Source organism: Branchiostoma belcheri, unplaced genomic scaffold (genome assembly GCF_001625305.1).
Source record: "Branchiostoma belcheri isolate BF01 breed outbred unplaced genomic scaffold, Haploidv18h27 scaffold4, whole genome shotgun sequence".
In the NCBI taxonomy this organism is placed as follows: Eukaryota; Metazoa; Chordata; class Leptocardii; order Amphioxiformes; family Branchiostomatidae; genus Branchiostoma; species Branchiostoma belcheri.
The window spans coordinates 4,372,513-4,389,070 of NW_017804020.1; the positions used below are offsets into that span (position 1 = coordinate 4,372,513).

The 16,558-nt window shown below is 44.1% G+C and overlaps 3 protein-coding genes across 3 annotated transcripts; 2 read left to right on the forward strand and 1 right to left on the reverse strand.

The window, feature by feature from the left end:
- Positions 1 to 1,698: 1,698 nt before the first annotated feature.
- On the reverse strand, positions 1,699 to 4,463 carry LOC109476938 (soluble scavenger receptor cysteine-rich domain-containing protein SSC5D-like). The gene is made up of 6 exons (XM_019777955.1): positions 4,364 to 4,463; positions 3,321 to 3,467; positions 2,891 to 3,196; positions 2,539 to 2,659; positions 2,269 to 2,413; positions 1,699 to 2,064 (listed from the first exon to the last, which is right to left on the reverse strand). Exons 1-6 carry the CDS (start codon positions 4,461 to 4,463, stop codon positions 1,699 to 1,701), a joined length of 1,185 nt encoding a protein of 394 aa, XP_019633514.1.
- A 2,873-nt stretch (positions 4,464 to 7,336) lies between these two features.
- Positions 7,337 to 11,321, forward strand: LOC109476939 (carboxylesterase 5A-like). The gene is made up of 8 exons (XM_019777957.1): positions 7,337 to 7,528; positions 7,863 to 8,042; positions 8,376 to 8,650; positions 8,986 to 9,073; positions 9,432 to 9,608; positions 9,851 to 10,007; positions 10,267 to 10,492; positions 11,051 to 11,321. Exons 1-8 carry the CDS (start codon positions 7,412 to 7,414, stop codon positions 11,319 to 11,321), a joined length of 1,491 nt encoding a protein of 496 aa, XP_019633516.1. The 5' UTR covers positions 7,337 to 7,411.
- Positions 11,322 to 11,939: 618 nt separating this feature from the next.
- LOC109477354 (histone-lysine N-methyltransferase SUV39H2-like) lies at positions 11,940 to 16,474 on the forward strand. The gene is made up of 5 exons (XM_019778560.1): positions 11,940 to 12,575; positions 13,083 to 13,781; positions 14,042 to 14,194; positions 14,618 to 14,750; positions 15,230 to 16,474. Exons 1-5 carry the CDS (start codon positions 12,147 to 12,149, stop codon positions 15,385 to 15,387), a joined length of 1,572 nt encoding a protein of 523 aa, XP_019634119.1. The 5' UTR covers positions 11,940 to 12,146; the 3' UTR covers positions 15,388 to 16,474.
- The last annotated feature ends 84 nt before the right edge of the window (positions 16,475 to 16,558 follow it).

Below are 16,558 nucleotides of genomic sequence, written 5' to 3' on the forward strand. Positions count from 1 at the left end.
TCTCTAGTGGACCAACTCCTCGGCATGTTATCTCTCTATTTGGCCGATTTCTACTCTTTCCAGCTGCCTCCCAAAGCCTGGTAGAGGCTAGCTACAAGTATCCCCAGTTGTGACAACTAACAGTAAAGTTTGCTGTGTACATGTCTTTTTTTTCTTACCCTGACCACAACATTCCGGCACATCACCTGTACCTTTATCAGCATGACAATGATTGATTCGATTGAATGATCGTTTTGACTTGATCAGCGTGACAATGATTGATTTGTATTGATTGCTTCGCAAGAATCCGTCTGCCCTGTATTCATGATTTGCTGCTTCTCTGTGACTACTACAGGTTTGACTGTATATCAATAGATCTTATGCATTGGCGGTCACTAGTATAGGTTTGACTGTATATCTGAATCTTGGAATACTCTCTAGAGGTAGATGACGATTATATTTTAGTGTATATATCGGCGCGCTAAGTACAGTCATGATATTTCTCGTAAATTCCTAACATACAGTAATTCTTTGGTGAATAATATCCAACTATTACAACCAGTATCATAGACGTCCATATGGCGTGGAAAAAATTCCAAACTCGCGCGGTTCTGCATTATGCCACAAATGACAAGAATATTACAGTTGTCAAAAAGTGCGTTGTGCAATGCAGAGTTAGTCATGATACGCGTACGTGTACGTTGATCAAATCACTTTTAAAGACCTACCACGCCATCAACACATTTGTATTTTACACCGCCTTCTAAGCGGACCACATGCAATCATAGTATCAAATTTCCCCCAATTTTACTGGTTAAAATGATTTGTCCCTCCAGAAATTTTGGAGTAGCTTTCTGCACGTAAATAGTCTGGGAAAGGTTGACATTTAAGCTTCCTGATAAGTCTGTGCTGTGGTTCTGAACGTTCTTCTTACATGCTAAATGTCTGGTATGAACTACGTCAACATTACTTAGCAACCAAATCTAAATGTCTAACATCGACATCTGATCTCGCTAGCTGGTCCAACAACGAAGGACGGCGTTTGGAAGTCTGAGGTGAGGCAAACCTTCAGTCAAGTTAATAAAAACAATGAAAGCTAAATATGAGTAACATTACACCATGCAGACTAACACCTCGAACCTGACTATAAGGAACATTGTTGGAGGGAATTCGCTTCACTTGACGAGTAGATCTAGACATGGACGATTCGAACTAAGGATCCGAACCCAGAACCTTTAGATGCTAAGGCAACCATCCTAACCACAAGACCACATTGCCTCTGGTTTGTTCATCATGTGGGAAAAACTAATGGAGGCACTAAACACAGAATTGCAGCTTCAGAAGGCGTTTCAGCACCAAGGCTGAAGCCTTTCAATATTTCTCGCCATCTTCCACAAGTTTCATGTTAAATTATACATCTTTTTTCCCAGTCCAGACTGACTACCGACGCTTTTAGCAGCCCTCCCACGTCACAGACAGAAAGAGATTGTGTATCTTAGGCTATTTCCAGTCTAAGCGTTTTACCCCGACCATTTACTGAATTTACAGATTTACATGGTACAGAGACTTTGTATTGCTAGAAAAGACAAAGAAGTTGCAGTTTGCTTCAACCCCCATAACCCTATGGTTTAAACTGATACAGGAGAGATGTTTACATCAACACAATGTGAACCTGCTATATATCAGTCCAAATGAGGCGCTTGTCTAAGGTTTGGGTATTCATGTGCGACTGAAATATGACGTTCTGTCAGTGATCGAATCTATGCAGTAAGTGTCGGACACAACAATGTCGCTAGGGGCCATGTCGTGAATGCCGTACGTGTCAAATGTGCGCGGGGGTAGAGCGGGCTGTTCAGTGCGGTACGGTGGGTAGCAGCTGGGCGCCTGGCTGTAAGCCGGTACCGGCATGCCGTAGGTCCCGACGAAGACCGGGTCAGGTGGTGCTGTTGGGGCGGGCAGCCGCGTGTCGTACGTCCGAGGAGTGCTGGTGTAGTTAGGAGGTACGTCATATGCGGGTCTGGTGTGGGTAGGAGACACGTCATATCCGGCCGTGGCGCTGTCAGGTGGAACGTCGTATTCGCGTTCCTATATAACATATCAAACATTGGTCAGTTTAAATTTCTAAAGGTTTTATCATTTTGGAAATTATCGTTCTGTTGAAGACAAATATCCCAACAATGCATAACCCAAACGGTTACAGGTATACAGTGTTGATATCCGCGATTCCCAATAAATGTAAGGTTCTTAATCCAAATCGTACGAAATTGATCGTACGTAAACGGAACGTACTTCGCCCCCTCCGCCGGTGTTCTCCCGGCGTGTGTTCCGTGTCGTTGCCCTGGGCGGTACGGGAGGCACGGGAGGGAGCGGCCGCCGACTCATCTCCATGGCCCGCCGGCGGTTAGCGGCCTTCTTCACTTTAGCCTTGCGTAGTCTGGAAACATACAATAAAAGTTGTTATCTCCGGTTACAGAGGTATTGTTTCGGGTGTGCCTGTGTGTACGTGCGTGGCGTAGCGTAGCGTAGTGTAGCGTTGCGTTGTGTTGTGTTGTGTTTTACCTTTGAGCCACAGTGAAGGCGATGACTGCAACGGCCAGACCCAGCAGCAGAAACCCGACCACGAGCCACAGCCACTCCCTCCGGAAGTCCGACACGTCCGGGGCGGGCGAGGGGGCAAGGTCTGGCGGGGAGGATGTACAAGATTACTTCGCCATCAAATGCAACAAGCACAGTCAGTTTTACTTAGTACTGAAATAATGTTGCCGTGTCGTCACGGCAGCCATGTTGGATGGTTAAACCCGGTTGATGCAGACCTTTGTACTGCAGACGAAACACTGGAGTAGACACAAAAACAGACAGAGAAGCTTTGAAAACGTTACTTTGCTCCCTTAAAGTGAACAGGATGACTTACTTGTTTCGCAGGTTACTCCGGCGTATTCCAAGTCGCAGTCAAGGCGGTGCCATTCGCTAGGGGAACAGTCGCTGATGGTTGCCTCAGAACCAGTGCAGGCTACGTCCCCCAGCCCGAAATCGCCAGACACCTGCCCGAAGGTTTCTGATTGGCTGATGTCGGCGGCACGTCCGTACCCCAGCTGACGGCACACCACGTCGGCGTCCTCCAGGTCCCAGCCGGCCTGACACACCGACTCCCAGGTCCCCTCATGGAACACTTCAACCCTGCCTTCATTGGGCGAACTTCCGCCCACAAGCTGAAGACCTGTTTATAAAATATAATACCGAAAAGTCATTCATGTTTCTTTGTTTGAGCACGACTTATTTCAAGAGACTCAAGCATGTATAAAGTCTAAATGTAAAAAATTAGACGGCACCCAAAACCTTACCATCCTCGCAGTTTGTACCGAAGAAACCAGCGGTGCAGTTACAGTTGTGACCGCTAGGCTGTTCCCTGCACACTCCTTGGTTCCGACAAGGGTTGGGAGAACAGAGGTTCGCACCTGCGCAGAGAATGAAACTGGTCACTGTTCTAGCTCGGTGTGTTCATTTGCATACCCTCACTGCATATTTTTAATCTCTAAGCAGATGTAAGAACGCCGCTTATTCTTGTTGTTTTCGCCTATTTTTGCAACAATGGTACGTTTTTCTGGTATTGGCTTTTTAACAATTTGACCTCTCCTGTATCGCTACATCTTGATGCCCCCAACCGATTGTATGAAGCAGACTAATTTATCCTATAGCCAAACCCGCCACCTACACGCTAATGCTTATGGACGATTCAGGATCACTTTCTATTTATATTTAGAATTTATTATACATATAATATAATTCAGAAAAAATTCCAAATGAAAAAGAATAGGTTTCAAATCTGTCATTCAGATCTTCATTTGTGATACAATACTGACTACTAGCATAATGACATATCTGGCATATTGGCTACTGGCATAATGACATATTTCAGAATGACAATAAATAAGGACCCGCTGTGTTTGAAATTAAACACGTGGTAAGCAATTGCAAGTATAAACCTCGCGTTAGCGAGTACAGAGTACAACCCCTTCAGGCCTTCAAACAACATGTCTCAAGCTCGAGTTAATATTCATGCACCAGAGAAATATATTTATCTCATGTTGTCTCAATGTCTTCTATATGTGATGCATCAACCTATCCCTACTATCCCTTATACACTACGACAAGACGTGTTGAATAGTATATCAAGTCGATTGGTTTGGATCTATAAAAAGATTAAAACTGCTAGATTTGACAAAAAATGCTGGCTGATAGTTCTGCGTCACATTCGTCATACGATTTTCACGATGGAGTCGGTAGGAACCAATCACAGAAAACCAACAAGGCACTTAAATTTCTTACAACACATTCAATCAAAATAGACAAATGAACGTAAGTAGCTCCGACATCGTCGCCAAACCTCTGTTAGCCAGGCTTTCTCCCGTCGCGGCCGTGAGCAGACCGATCGGGGCGAGCTGTAGCGACAGCGCGGCGGCCACCAGGTACACGGCGAGGCGCATGTTGGCAGAACTATCCTCATCACAGGAGGGTCTGGATAGTAGAAAACAGCGTTCCCACCGCGTCACAGCGAAGACATTGGTGTACCAAACATCGTTCCAACGTTCTAACACTAACCACAAGATTTCCGTCAATCTACAGTAACTTTGATCCGTACGTAAACAACGACCAGCCGAGGCAGTGTACGCGTTTACAAGATACAAATCAATATGGGTTATGTAAACATTGTAAAGGTTTTCGATGAATATTTAGTTCACGTTTTCATAATTTCACGTCTGGGTCGAGCACCGCACGCACACACTTGTAAAGGCGCGTGTTGGCCTAAATAATGGAAACACCACAGGTTGTTGAAGGCAGCAAAGGCAGCAAACTTTCTCTGTCACTTTGAATCCTTCGCGAAGGCTGTCGTGGGTCTGAACTCTGAAAAAAAGTCAAACATTTTCTCCGAAAAGCAATCAATTAAGTCTCCTACCAGCTGCTAACGTCTTATATTTATACTTATTAAAAGCTGGTGTTCATAATCACGTAATATATTTTTTTTACTTCAATCAACAATATCACGTACATTTTGACAAGCTCAGTTTCCGATTCAAGAACAAGAATAAGGCAATGAGAGACGGTAGACGCCTTCCTTTTGCCTACACTGCTTTGTGACCTCGACCTTTAAAGACCCATAAACAACAGCAATAGGGAATTGGGGATGGTATAACAACACTGCACCGAAGGAAAACATATTGTTTCTGCTCTGTTTCTTCTTCTTCCGTTCCAAACACTGGCCTGGTCAATGACCTGAACCAGAACGTCTATTACCATGGAAACTAGTGTTGGGTTACATCATGTTGCAATTTTATAGCAGGAGGGATTTATGCTCCTGTCAGCACCATATATGAGAATGTGTTTGAGTAAGAATTAACAGAGCAGACCATATGCGAAGGTAAACATGATGCAGGCACAGGGAGGGGGGAGTGAGAGATGGGGAAAGGGCCTTGAACTTGCATCCACCTCTACTTTGCCGTTAGCCATGTTGACCTCCAGTGAACTGAGATGTGAGTTTGTCAGACGTATCACAGTCTCTGTGTGGTAGTAGACAATCAGTCTGTGCAATTTCAGCTGGTGACATCTTCATACAAGTACCGGGCGTATCTATTTTACGGATAGATTTTTTTTAATTAGAGGGAATTTGTCAGTAGAGGATTTAAGTCATTTTGTAATTAAGGCCCGTGCTGTAATGAGACTGATTCCCTCACTTTATGACCACCGACATCACCATATTGCCCATATAAGGAAACTGTGGGTGATCACATGAAAACTATGCTGGTTGCACATGTATCACTTTCATGTAGATGTTGAAACAGCGCGACTTATACATGGTAGCAGGCCAGGCCATGATGGGGCTGGGCATGAAATAAAGTTCAAGCGAGACTTTAGCACTGTGTGCAACAAAGCCATGGCAACATAACTAAGTGTAAGGCATGGCGTTGACCTACCGGAAGCAGTTACCGACCCGGTGAAGGACAGACACATACTACTAGTAACATGGCGAACTTTGAGACACATAGTTTCCACCTCCTTCTTCCTATCATAGCGGTTTCAACATTCTGCATACGCTTCGCAGGTAACTGTCTTTCTCAAGTTTTTATTATATTATAGCACCGAGTTGTCTCAGATTAAATTTTCAATATCATCTGATAGCGATGCCCCTCATGATTATATTCGTCTTGTTTTTGCGGGTCCTACTCATCACCCTCCACAATCCGTTATTCCGTAGTGTTTATTTGTAAAATGACCTTTGCGCTTAGCCACAGGTGACCTAGTGGCAGTATCGACGGCTCCCATTGGTTGTTACGGACGCCAATGTATCAGCAGCTGCCATTGGTATATGCCGGTGGAAAGACCTCGTCCTTGAACTAACAACATCATCGTCCTCAATTTCCTTCAATGTTTGAGCACTTAAAATACTGCGGCAATAGAAAGCCCACCATGCAATTTTAACGGATGTTCTGACAGATATACATGACATACACATATTACTGATATCAACACTTTGTTGATCAAACCATTATCATTGAATCAACATGTGAGGACGTTTACACTTAAGGATACTTAGTATATGTATTACCAGGGATATTACACTGTGTAATGTCCTTGGTATTACGTTTCATATTTGACTTTTATCAAATTCCAATTTTAGTGTGTTTTTTCTCAAACTGTAGTGACCGGTGTTATGACTTTCCCCCCTCCTCAAGGTTGTGTCCAGGTATCTACCCAGTATGGTGACGTCAGAGGGTATGAACTCCAGACTGACACTGCGGTAGGAGACCCTGTGTACGATCGGCTGTACGTCTTCAAGGGCATTCCGTACGCAGCGCCACCTGTGGGAGACCTCAGGTACTGTTCATTGTACACTTTCTTTGTAGTAGCGTGCGTAGTCCATTGGTTAGTGAACCTACGTCTTGAACCAAGAGGCGCGACAAGACTTCGAGTACTAATAGTTCCAAGTGTATGAACGAATTAGCAAACACAGTACGCTCTAACTTCCAGACATATACAAATGTAAACTACTCTTCTCTTGATCCGAAAACCTACAAATTACAGAAAAAAGTAGTAGGATGTTTTGTCTTCCTTGTTCTTAAAAATAAGTCAAACCCAGTAGTTTTTAGGAGTTATCAGTAGTGCTCTGTGTATTGATTACCTGTCCTGATATCAATTGTTTCCTCTGTACTTGCAATTAACCCTCGGGCATGAATTTGCAATAGAATTGATAAAATCATATGCCATTAGAAAAACGCACATTGTAAGCCCCAAATTCCGACTCGTACAGTCTGCTACCGAGTCTACACATCCCTACACCATCATGTCCAGGTTCCGGCCGCCGGTAGACCCCCGTCCCTGGAGCGGGGTTCGCGACGCGACCCGGTATGGGCACCAGTGTCCGCAGCCGAACAACACCATGTCGTACCCGCCGGTCTACACGGACTTCGTGGACCCGCTCATGACTTACCAGAGCGAGGACTGTCTGAGTCTGAACGTCTTCACACACGAGATCAACAGTAGTGCTGCCCTACCGGTATGGCTAGGAGTGGTTACTGTAACTCATGCAGAGTTGTACGTACGCATTATAAACTTGCCTCCCTGCCTTGTCTTTCGCTCGTTTCGTTTGGCAATGAGAATAGATTGATGGGCAATGATTGGAAAGAAAAGTGAAGGGAAACACCACGGACTCACTCACTCAGTCACTTTTTTCCCACACTTTTTATTTCCATCTCTTTCTGTCCCTCGCGATCGCCAGAAGTTTCTCCTTAAAACGTACTGTTATGCTGTATAGAATAGATTGTATATTGTTATTACCACTAAGCAAGTTCGCAACTTCACACACCCGACCAACCTGTCCCGTCCGTCAGGTGATGGTGTGGCTCCATGGCGGAGGCCTGTCCACCGGCAGTTCCCTCATCTACCCCGGGGAGGCGCTGGTGGCGCACAACAACGTGGTGCTGGTCACCGTCAACTACCGGCTGGGCGCGCTGGGCTTCCTGCCGACCAGGGACGTGGACGCGTCGGGAAATTTCGGTTTCCTCGATCAGGTTTTGTTTTTATGTTAACAGAAGGAAAATATATTGTTTTTGCTACGTTTCCTCTTCTTCTTTCCCAAACAGTGATTTCTGACCTGACTGAACCAGACTGTCTCACCATGGTAACTGGTGTTGGATTACATCATGTTGCAATTTTATAGCAGGAGGGATTTAGACTCCTGTCATTATATATATATGAATGTTTTTGAGTAATAATTAACAGAGCAAACCAACTTGGGGGGCCTTGGGGCAGATGGCATCAGCAAATCGTCAGAATATCAAACCTGTTGTGTCGGTTATCTATGATTTGTCAATACATTTCTATTCCTTGTGGGTCTTTCGTAGGTGAAAGCGCTAGAGTGGATACAGGCCAACATCCGTAACTTCGGAGGGGACCCAGCCCGGGTCACCATCTTCGGGCAGTCGGCGGGAGGCTGGAGCGTCTCCCTGCTGGTCATGTCTCCCATGGCAACGGGACTGTTCCATCGCGCCATCTCCGAGAGCGGTGTGGCGGTCGTGCCCACTCTGCGGAGGGGGGACATCGCTGCCACCGAGGCGCTGGCTCGGGCGGTCGGCTGCGGCACGGACGGATACGACGCCATGATGGCCTGTCTTCGAGGGTACGTGCGTGCTCATGTTATAAATGGATGAATGAGTGATTGAATGAATGAATGGATAATCGCGAGTTGTATACCGCATACACTTGCCTTGCTAATTTGCTTGTGCATTTTCTTTATTTTTTTTCTTTATTTCTTTATTTCAGGCATAACTCGCCCATATACAACATACATAAATTCTCCTGTAAAATATAATAGACAAGTTGAATCATCTCCTTTTCAAACTATTGAAGCACAAACGTGTACACCATTTCTGCGTGAAAATTTACTTCTGACAGCTATCACCAACTGCATATAGTTAGCAATTATCATGATCAAACAGAATTGAGATTTTACAGAAAATCAGTGGACGAGCTTCAGCGTGCTGAGGGGGTGGGCATGCGAACACCTGTTATAGACGGACACTTCCTAACGGACACTCCTTGGGTGAGTTACTTCTTGGGTAATATTCCCAGAACCTCTAATGATAAAGTGGTCGAGTATTTGCCAGAAATAGCAGAAACTCTAAATGCTTCCATTGGAGTTAAAATCTTTGATTTCTTGTTTAAAGTTAAAACGTTTGATCCAACACAAAAAAGTTCCCTCACCTAGAGCTTTCGACCAGTCACTCTGGTCTTCCTCAGTAGACTGACCCAGTGGGGCTTGTCACGTGGCTTCTGTGACGTTAACACTGGGTCAAGGGTATCTGGTAGACGATGTCGACCCCCGTTTTAACTTTAAACATGTAACTACCAACACAAATGAACTTTCATGATAGTCTCCTATTTCTTTCTCCTATAATCAGAACATCCTCCAGCAGCATCAGCAGAACAGCGTGGACTACCTGCTGGGGACGAATAACGACGAGTACGGCTGGATCCTGTCCCTCGGCTCGCCCTACGTCACCGAGAACGGGCTGAACAGGACCGAGTTTCGGCACGCCCTGTCGGGAGAACTCGACTGGGCCCAGCAAACATTCCCGGTAAATGTTGAACTTTTCGTTGCATGAACATGTCGTAGAGTCTTCTTCCGTTTGGACGTTCCAAATGTTTTTGAGCCATTTTATCTGACCTAAACAATTATTGGCATCAGATGAACATTTGTGGGGGGAAACTGTTAACATGTAAGAATAACTCTTTTCGATAAGAAAAGGAATGATCACCAACGAACTTGGCAACGTAGGTTACTGGTATTAAGTATATCCGCCCCAAATCCTCTCAACAGACCGGTGACGTTAGCACGATTGTCCAGCCGGTGACTGACCAGTACCTGGACCCGGCCGGACCAGATGACCCTATCGTCATCCGTGACCAGTACCTCCAGTTGCGGACCGACATGTGGTTTGCGGCACCCACGGTTCTGATGGCACAGTCCCAGTCAGGTGTGTGTGTGTGTGTGTTTGTTTGCCTGTGTGTGTGTGCGTGTGTGTGTGCCACGGTGTGTGTGTGTATGTGTATGTGTGTGTATGTGTGTGTGTGTGTGTGTGTGTGTGTGTGTGTGTGTGTGTGTGTGTGTGTGTGTGTGTGTGAATGATTTCATGTCTCTTTATATGTGTTGTGTGTGTGTGTGTGTGTGTGTCTATCTGTATGCATTCGTGTAAAACCTCATCCGTTACCTTTCAACCATCTGCTCTCTCCCAGCTAAGCCCGCCCGAGTCTTCCACTACGAGTTCCAGCACCGCTCCAGTGCCTTCTCCTTCAAGCCGCCGTACGTGGGTGTTGACCACAGTGACGAGGTGTTCTACGTGTTCGGCCTGCTGTTCCTGCGGGACAGCACCAACACGTCATGGAGGTACCCGTTCTCAGACCGGGAGAGACAGCTCTGTCTGGACATCATGGCGTACTGGACAAACTTTGCCGCCAACGGGTAACTTCTGATTCTAATTCGCTTCATCTTGGTTTGTAAACATGACAATTTCGATTCAGAAAGTTTTCAGTACTATTAAGTTGTTTTGTATTTCTTATTGTAATTATGTTTTCTTTCATTATGTTAACCGAAGGAAAACATATTGTTTTTGCTGAGTTTTATCTTCCTCTTCTTCTTCTCCAATTTCTGACCTGGCCAATGACCTGATTTGTTGACGTCTGTCACCATGGTAACTGATGTTGGGTTACATAATGTTGCAATTTTATAGTAGGAGGGATTTAACTCTTGTCTGAACCATATACATATATGAATGTATTTATTGAGTACGAATTTACAGAGCAGATCATATGTGAAGGCAAACATTATGCATTTGCTTTGCTAATGTTACCTTTCTAGTCTCAGATTGTGATTGATCTTAGAAGAGTTCAAGTTGGCTATGAAATAATGGCATAGGTGAATGAAAGTGACGTTTAATCTACTACATTTCTTAATTTAGGACTTTTCGGTAATTAAAGAATTTCGTACGGGACATGATTGTGACCTTAAATGTCTGCACAGAGATCCGAACGACTCGACAGGATCACCGCGCATGCGCAGTCTGGTACCATGGCCACGCTACATGACGTCAACCAAAGACTACCTCAAGTTGGACATGACGTCATCTGCTGGCGTAGCGCTGAGAGGGACCCGGGTGAAGTTTTGGAACGAGGCTGTACCAAGGATGATGGGAGCAGATGTCGCCTCCAGTGGAGCAACTGAATCTGCAAACCTTATGATGTTTATCACTCTGTGTGCCGTTGTTGTCATAAATGTAACATTTTGCATTTGAAAAAAAGAGGAGTTAGAAGAGAGATGTCAATAAAGCTTGAATATAATATCATACTTGAACATGCATCCGTGTTTGCACTTGGGCACTAACGTTAGTAGTTACATGTGTGTGGTAGAAACGTTTCAACTATTTTCCGAGCATCCAATGCTATCAAAGGTCATTGTAGAATTGCCATAATTCAAAACTAATCTCCAAGCAGATGTGATGAAAGCTCCTTGGTGTTGGGTACAAAAATAGATATTACATGTAACAAATTGATCAATCATCCATGCTCAATAGAATAAGCACTAAATATGACGATATCCCCCAAATACACCATGTTCTCAGCACTATATAAACGATAAAATGCAAAACAAATGCAGTTCCAGGATAAATCACAAGGGGGCCACAGTCTAACCGTTTCTTTACTAGGTCCAGGCAGAACCGCATCATAAAATCCATCATAAAATGTTAATCCATACATATTGTTTCTTGGGTTATTTTGGTCACCCACGAGCTAGAAAAAACGTTATCGTTCGTTACCAGAGACACAAACCATGGTGCGCACACCCACACAATGTCTTCCTTGCACATTAGAGTTTGGCGCCTCTTGAGTTTCTTGGTAGTCACGTGATGGTCATCACCCAATCAGGACGGCGCAATATGGCGGCGCGACAAGTAATGGTAAGGCCGTGGTGGCGCTAATTTTACCGATTTTTATTTGTTTTAATCACTGTTGATTGTTAAAACTTATCCTACGGACGCGTTACATGTCCAGGATTCGGAAAAGCACGTATAGTTCGGATATCTGACCTAAACGTCGCGCTGGCGGGGAGAAAATAGACGATGAACGACATTGGAAATTTGAAAATTCCGCCTGACCTGCCGCCAGAAAAGATGGCGGCCGCGGCGCCCGATTCATTCCCTGCCTGCAAGATTCCGTGCCTTCTCAGCCGGGAACAGCTCCAAAAACTCTGCGAGAAGGAGGAACTGAGATTCAACGACTACGCAGGCCCCACCTGGACGGAGCTGGCCGTGGACATGAGGAAATTGGGCATGAAAATGGACGTTATTTTCCCCGAGATGCCCAACATTGACTGTATAACTGTGCTGGACACTCCCAGCCCCTCCTCCGCATCGTCTGTCAGTCTCACCGCGACTTCGAGTTCCGGGAACAACAACGCCAAGCTGCCCAAGACGGCCATGCTCAAGAAACGACGTGTCTTAGACGAGGAGTTCGAAGTGGAAGAGATCCTTGACTACAAGCGTCGAGCGGTAAGTTTTTTTTGTTTTGTTTTTTCAAACTTTCCTCCAAATAAATTATTTAGGGGACGGTTATGTCAAAAGCTTAACATGTGTAAACAGCCGCCTGGTGAAAAATTTGAATTAATTTAATACTGATACATACAAAATTATGTTAACGATGTCACCAAACAACATTTTACATGATATTTTACATTGCTAGAATTTTTTGACAAGTGCTGTGAACCATAATTTATGGCTACCGCCCCCCCCCCAAACAAAATGTTATTACAACCCCATAGAAAGAACCTTGCCTTGCCTTCGAATTTCAAGTGGGTCAGCCTTCCTCCAAATTCATACCATTTGACCTCCTAACTGTTATTGTCTTAAGAAATCCAATATGATATTGATAAAAATAAAAATTAAATGATCAAGTGAAACTAGCACTATCCCACTGCACTACCAGGAAGTAGAAAGTAGAATGTCAATGGGCAATAAGCCAACAACCAGTGCCTGGCATTGCCCTGCTTCCTTTTACAGGGGCAGGACTATTACTTCATCAAGTGGCAGGGCTGGCCTCCATCCTACAACACCTGGGAGCCCAAAGAACACCTGCAGTGCTCCAAACTCATGAAGGAGTATCACCAAAACTTGAAAAGGAAGAAACTCTCCAGAAAAAACAAGAGGCGCAAAGACCAGCATCAGTTCAGCGTCTTCATGCCGCTGGTCGCAAAGCCCCTCTTCCCTCCCCTGACCGAGGACACTCTTGCCAAATTCAAACAGAAACAGAGTCTCCTACTCTGGCAGGAAGAACTCAACAGGAAGTGCACAGATCCAGGTAGGATTGTCGTCGAAAACCATGTTGACCTCGAAGGCCCGCCGCCGAACTTTATCTACATCAATGACTACAAGGCGGGGGAGGGGGTGGTTATACCCGAAGACCCCCTGGTCGGCTGTTCGTGCTCAGACTGTTTCGAGAGCCAGGACGCCTGCTGCCCAACTCAAACCGGTGCCAAATTTGCGTACACGAAGACGGGGAGAATACGGTTGCGTCCAGGGAAGCCCATCTACGAATGCAACAAGAGGTGCAGCTGCGGCCCCAAGTGCTCCAACAGGGTGATACAGAAGGGACGGCTGCACAACATGGCCATCTTCAGGACTGCCAACGGCTGTGGGTGGGGCGTGAAGACGCTGCAGAAGATCAAGATGAACACCTTTGTCATGACTTATGTCGGGGAGGTATGTCTTACACTCATTCTGAATCATCCTGCTTGCCTTCACCATGCATAGGCAGGCACTTAATCTTTTTATTTACTTTTAATTTTTTACGAGGAATTCTGACTTTGTCTACCCTAATACTAGTTTGAATTTTATGTTCTCCCTTTATGGTTCAACAGAATTTTGGTGTTCCAAATTTTAGATTGCTCAAAAGACAAATTACATTTACCAGCTGACTGTCTCTAGGGGAACTTACTGAGAATATTGATGTTTTTCCCCAGGTAATCACTAACGAGGAAGCAGAGGAGCGTGGGAAGGTGTATGATGAGAATGGGCGCACCTACCTGTTTGACCTGGACTACAATGACGAGGACGCCCCCTATACTGTAGACGCTGCAGTCCATGGCAACATCTCCCATTTTGTCAACCATTCTGTACGTTACAAACAATTTTATATTTCTCTACAACAGAAAATAATCTGAAATATGATGGCAAAAGTATGATTCTGAAGTCCTAACATACAAGGATGCAAAGGTGTCGCTATTCACATTGTTTGCCATTAGCTATCTCTGTTAAATACGTAGCTAATTTCACTTTCAATCACAGACATACACTCAGATATGCACTTACAAGAGACTTTAGAAAGACAGGATGTACATTGTATACCAACAGACATATGCTGTATGACAAACACATATTATGTGCACACATCATAAACTTTGTTTGCTTACACACATTAATAATGTATGTACATATTCATGCACACTTTTATAGCATTACTGAGAGTCTTACAATTAGTATGACTACGTACTACACCTTGTCAGTAAATTGATTGTATGTATGTATTTGCTCTACAGTGTAACCCCAACATGACAGTGTACAACGTGTTCATCAACTGTCTGGACCCCAGGCTGCCTCACATCGCCCTGTTCTCCAACAAGGACATTGAAGCAGGGGAGGAGCTCACCTTTGACTACCTCATGTACAAAGGTAAGGCACAGGTCACTCATAGGGCTGTGTTCTTTATGGTACCCATGCATGTTATTTGATTACTTAGGTACAGGTCCGGACCTGAAGATCTGTTGTACCTGTACGGTTGTACCAGAACAAAATATAACGCCATTGGACACCATTTTTTTACACTGAAAATAGGTAAAAGTGCATTTCAAAGATGACAATTCAGCACTTGAAACTGCTGCTCTTAGTAAGGGCACGTGTTTTGAATGTTCAGACCAGTTATCCTGAAAGAGACTATAGTTGGTTTGCAAATTCTGGGAGTCTTGTTTTCTTGCATTAGAAAATACTGATAGACTTTCATGCTTTACTGTAATGACTTTACGTTTCAGACCCTAGAAAGTAATGATTTTGCCTTCCAGCATCTACTTAAGAGATCTAGACTTTGTGTCTCAAGCATCACTTGGACTTGATTCCAGACTCCTGAACAACATGTTTTGTATGTTTGTTTTCAGGTGACTCCAGTGATGATGACACCTCCCACCCCAGCTCCCCCATGACTCCCTTTGTGAGCCGAAGTCCCATCAAGGACCAGTCCACAGAAGGGAAGAAGGATAAAGAGCGGGTCCCCTGCAGATGTGGGGCAGAAAACTGCCGTAAATATCTGTATTAGAAAGGAGGTCCATAGAGTAGGCAAAGTTAGTGAGTATATGAAGGGGGAAAAGTAATTGAGATTTGATATTTAAGACTTGCCCGGCCTAAGTATGAGTAATGTGTACTTTGACAGAATTTTCCTATTTGTTGTACTTGAAATATCAAAGTGTTTTCACTTACTTTTTTTTTACTTAGACAAGTGTACATGTCAGCCATAGTATCATTGTAGTTGATAAGGAAGCAGTTGTCATGTCAAGTCATATCAGACAGTGTGTGTTACTTGTACAACCTAGGAGATTACCCACCAGCCTTAATGTACAAATTTTTGTAGGTTGCCCTCTTTGCAGGTTGCATACATGCTTTGCATGCTTCTGCGAGGATGTACTTTGATCTGACCAATGAAGGCTATTTGACCAATATGATAGCTAAGAGTTCTTGCCCTTTTTTTGAGAGTGAAGAAATGCTTTCTTGGTGTGATATCCTGTATTCTAACATCTAGATTGTCGTGATAGTTCTCTGGCATCTTCTGTCACGCAGGGACTCCTATGTCAAAAGTAGGTAACATGTACATAAGATTTAAGTTTTAAGGAAATGTTATTAGATAATTTCCTGTCCTTCCCAATCCAAGGACAGGTTTTAAGTACAAGTTCTTGTGTTAAGGCCACAGTTGTGGTCAGTATGTAACTTTTTTTACCTTGTTTAGTGATGTCAAAAATCCATATGAAAACAGACCTGCTATAGCAGACCAGTGCAACATACTGTGGACTAAGTCGAGTGTTGTGCTAGTAGCTCAGGTTTAGTACTTGATATTTGATGAGATAATGGCCTATTATAGTATTAAGAAGATAGATTTTCTGTAGACGCTATGTCTGCTTCACAGTAATCATATGTTAAACACAAAGCGAAACCTGCTGAACTTTCCTTATTTTATCTCTCCCCTAACTGTATAAGATTGTATTGTGATTGTGACATGCCTACAGACATTTGATATACACGTGTATTTACTTGATGTGAGCACTGCCAGCCTCTGTGTGGATAAATGTAGTCATCCAGCAAACTTCATCCACACAGCTTACATGTATGACAATAATTAAAATGTTTCAAGGCAAGTCAATGGGAAGAAACAAATTGTGCATTTCATTTGTTACTCAAGTGCTTTTCTTTCCAAGTTTGATGCTCAAGAACATTCT

Bases quoted from the DNA above. Each gene is read 5' to 3' on its own strand.
- LOC109476938 (XM_019777955.1), bottom strand. From the start codon at position 4,463: ATGCGCCTCGCCGTGTACCTGGTGGCCGCCGCGCTGTCGCTACAGCTC. The intron at 3,197-3,320 runs GTAAGGTTTTGG...TTTTATAAACAG, and splicing joins CGGTACAAACTGCGAGGATG to GTCTTCAGCTTGTGGGCGGA. The intron at 2,414-2,538 runs GTAAAACACAAC...GTATGTTTCCAG, and splicing joins GCCTTCACTGTGGCTCAAAG to ACTACGCAAGGCTAAAGTGA.
- LOC109476939 (XM_019777957.1), top strand. From the start codon at position 7,412: ATGTCGTACCCGCCGGTCTACACGGACTTCGTGGACCCGCTCATGACT. The intron at 7,529-7,862 runs GTATGGCTAGGA...CCCGTCCGTCAG, and splicing joins ACAGTAGTGCTGCCCTACCG to GTGATGGTGTGGCTCCATGG. The intron at 10,493-11,050 runs GTAACTTCTGAT...ATGTCTGCACAG, and splicing joins ACAAACTTTGCCGCCAACGG to AGATCCGAACGACTCGACAG.
- LOC109477354 (XM_019778560.1), top strand. From the start codon at position 12,147: ATGAACGACATTGGAAATTTGAAAATTCCGCCTGACCTGCCGCCAGAA. The intron at 12,576-13,082 runs GTAAGTTTTTTT...TTCCTTTTACAG, and splicing joins TTGACTACAAGCGTCGAGCG to GGGCAGGACTATTACTTCAT. The intron at 14,751-15,229 runs GTAAGGCACAGG...GTTTGTTTTCAG, and splicing joins TGACTACCTCATGTACAAAG to GTGACTCCAGTGATGATGAC.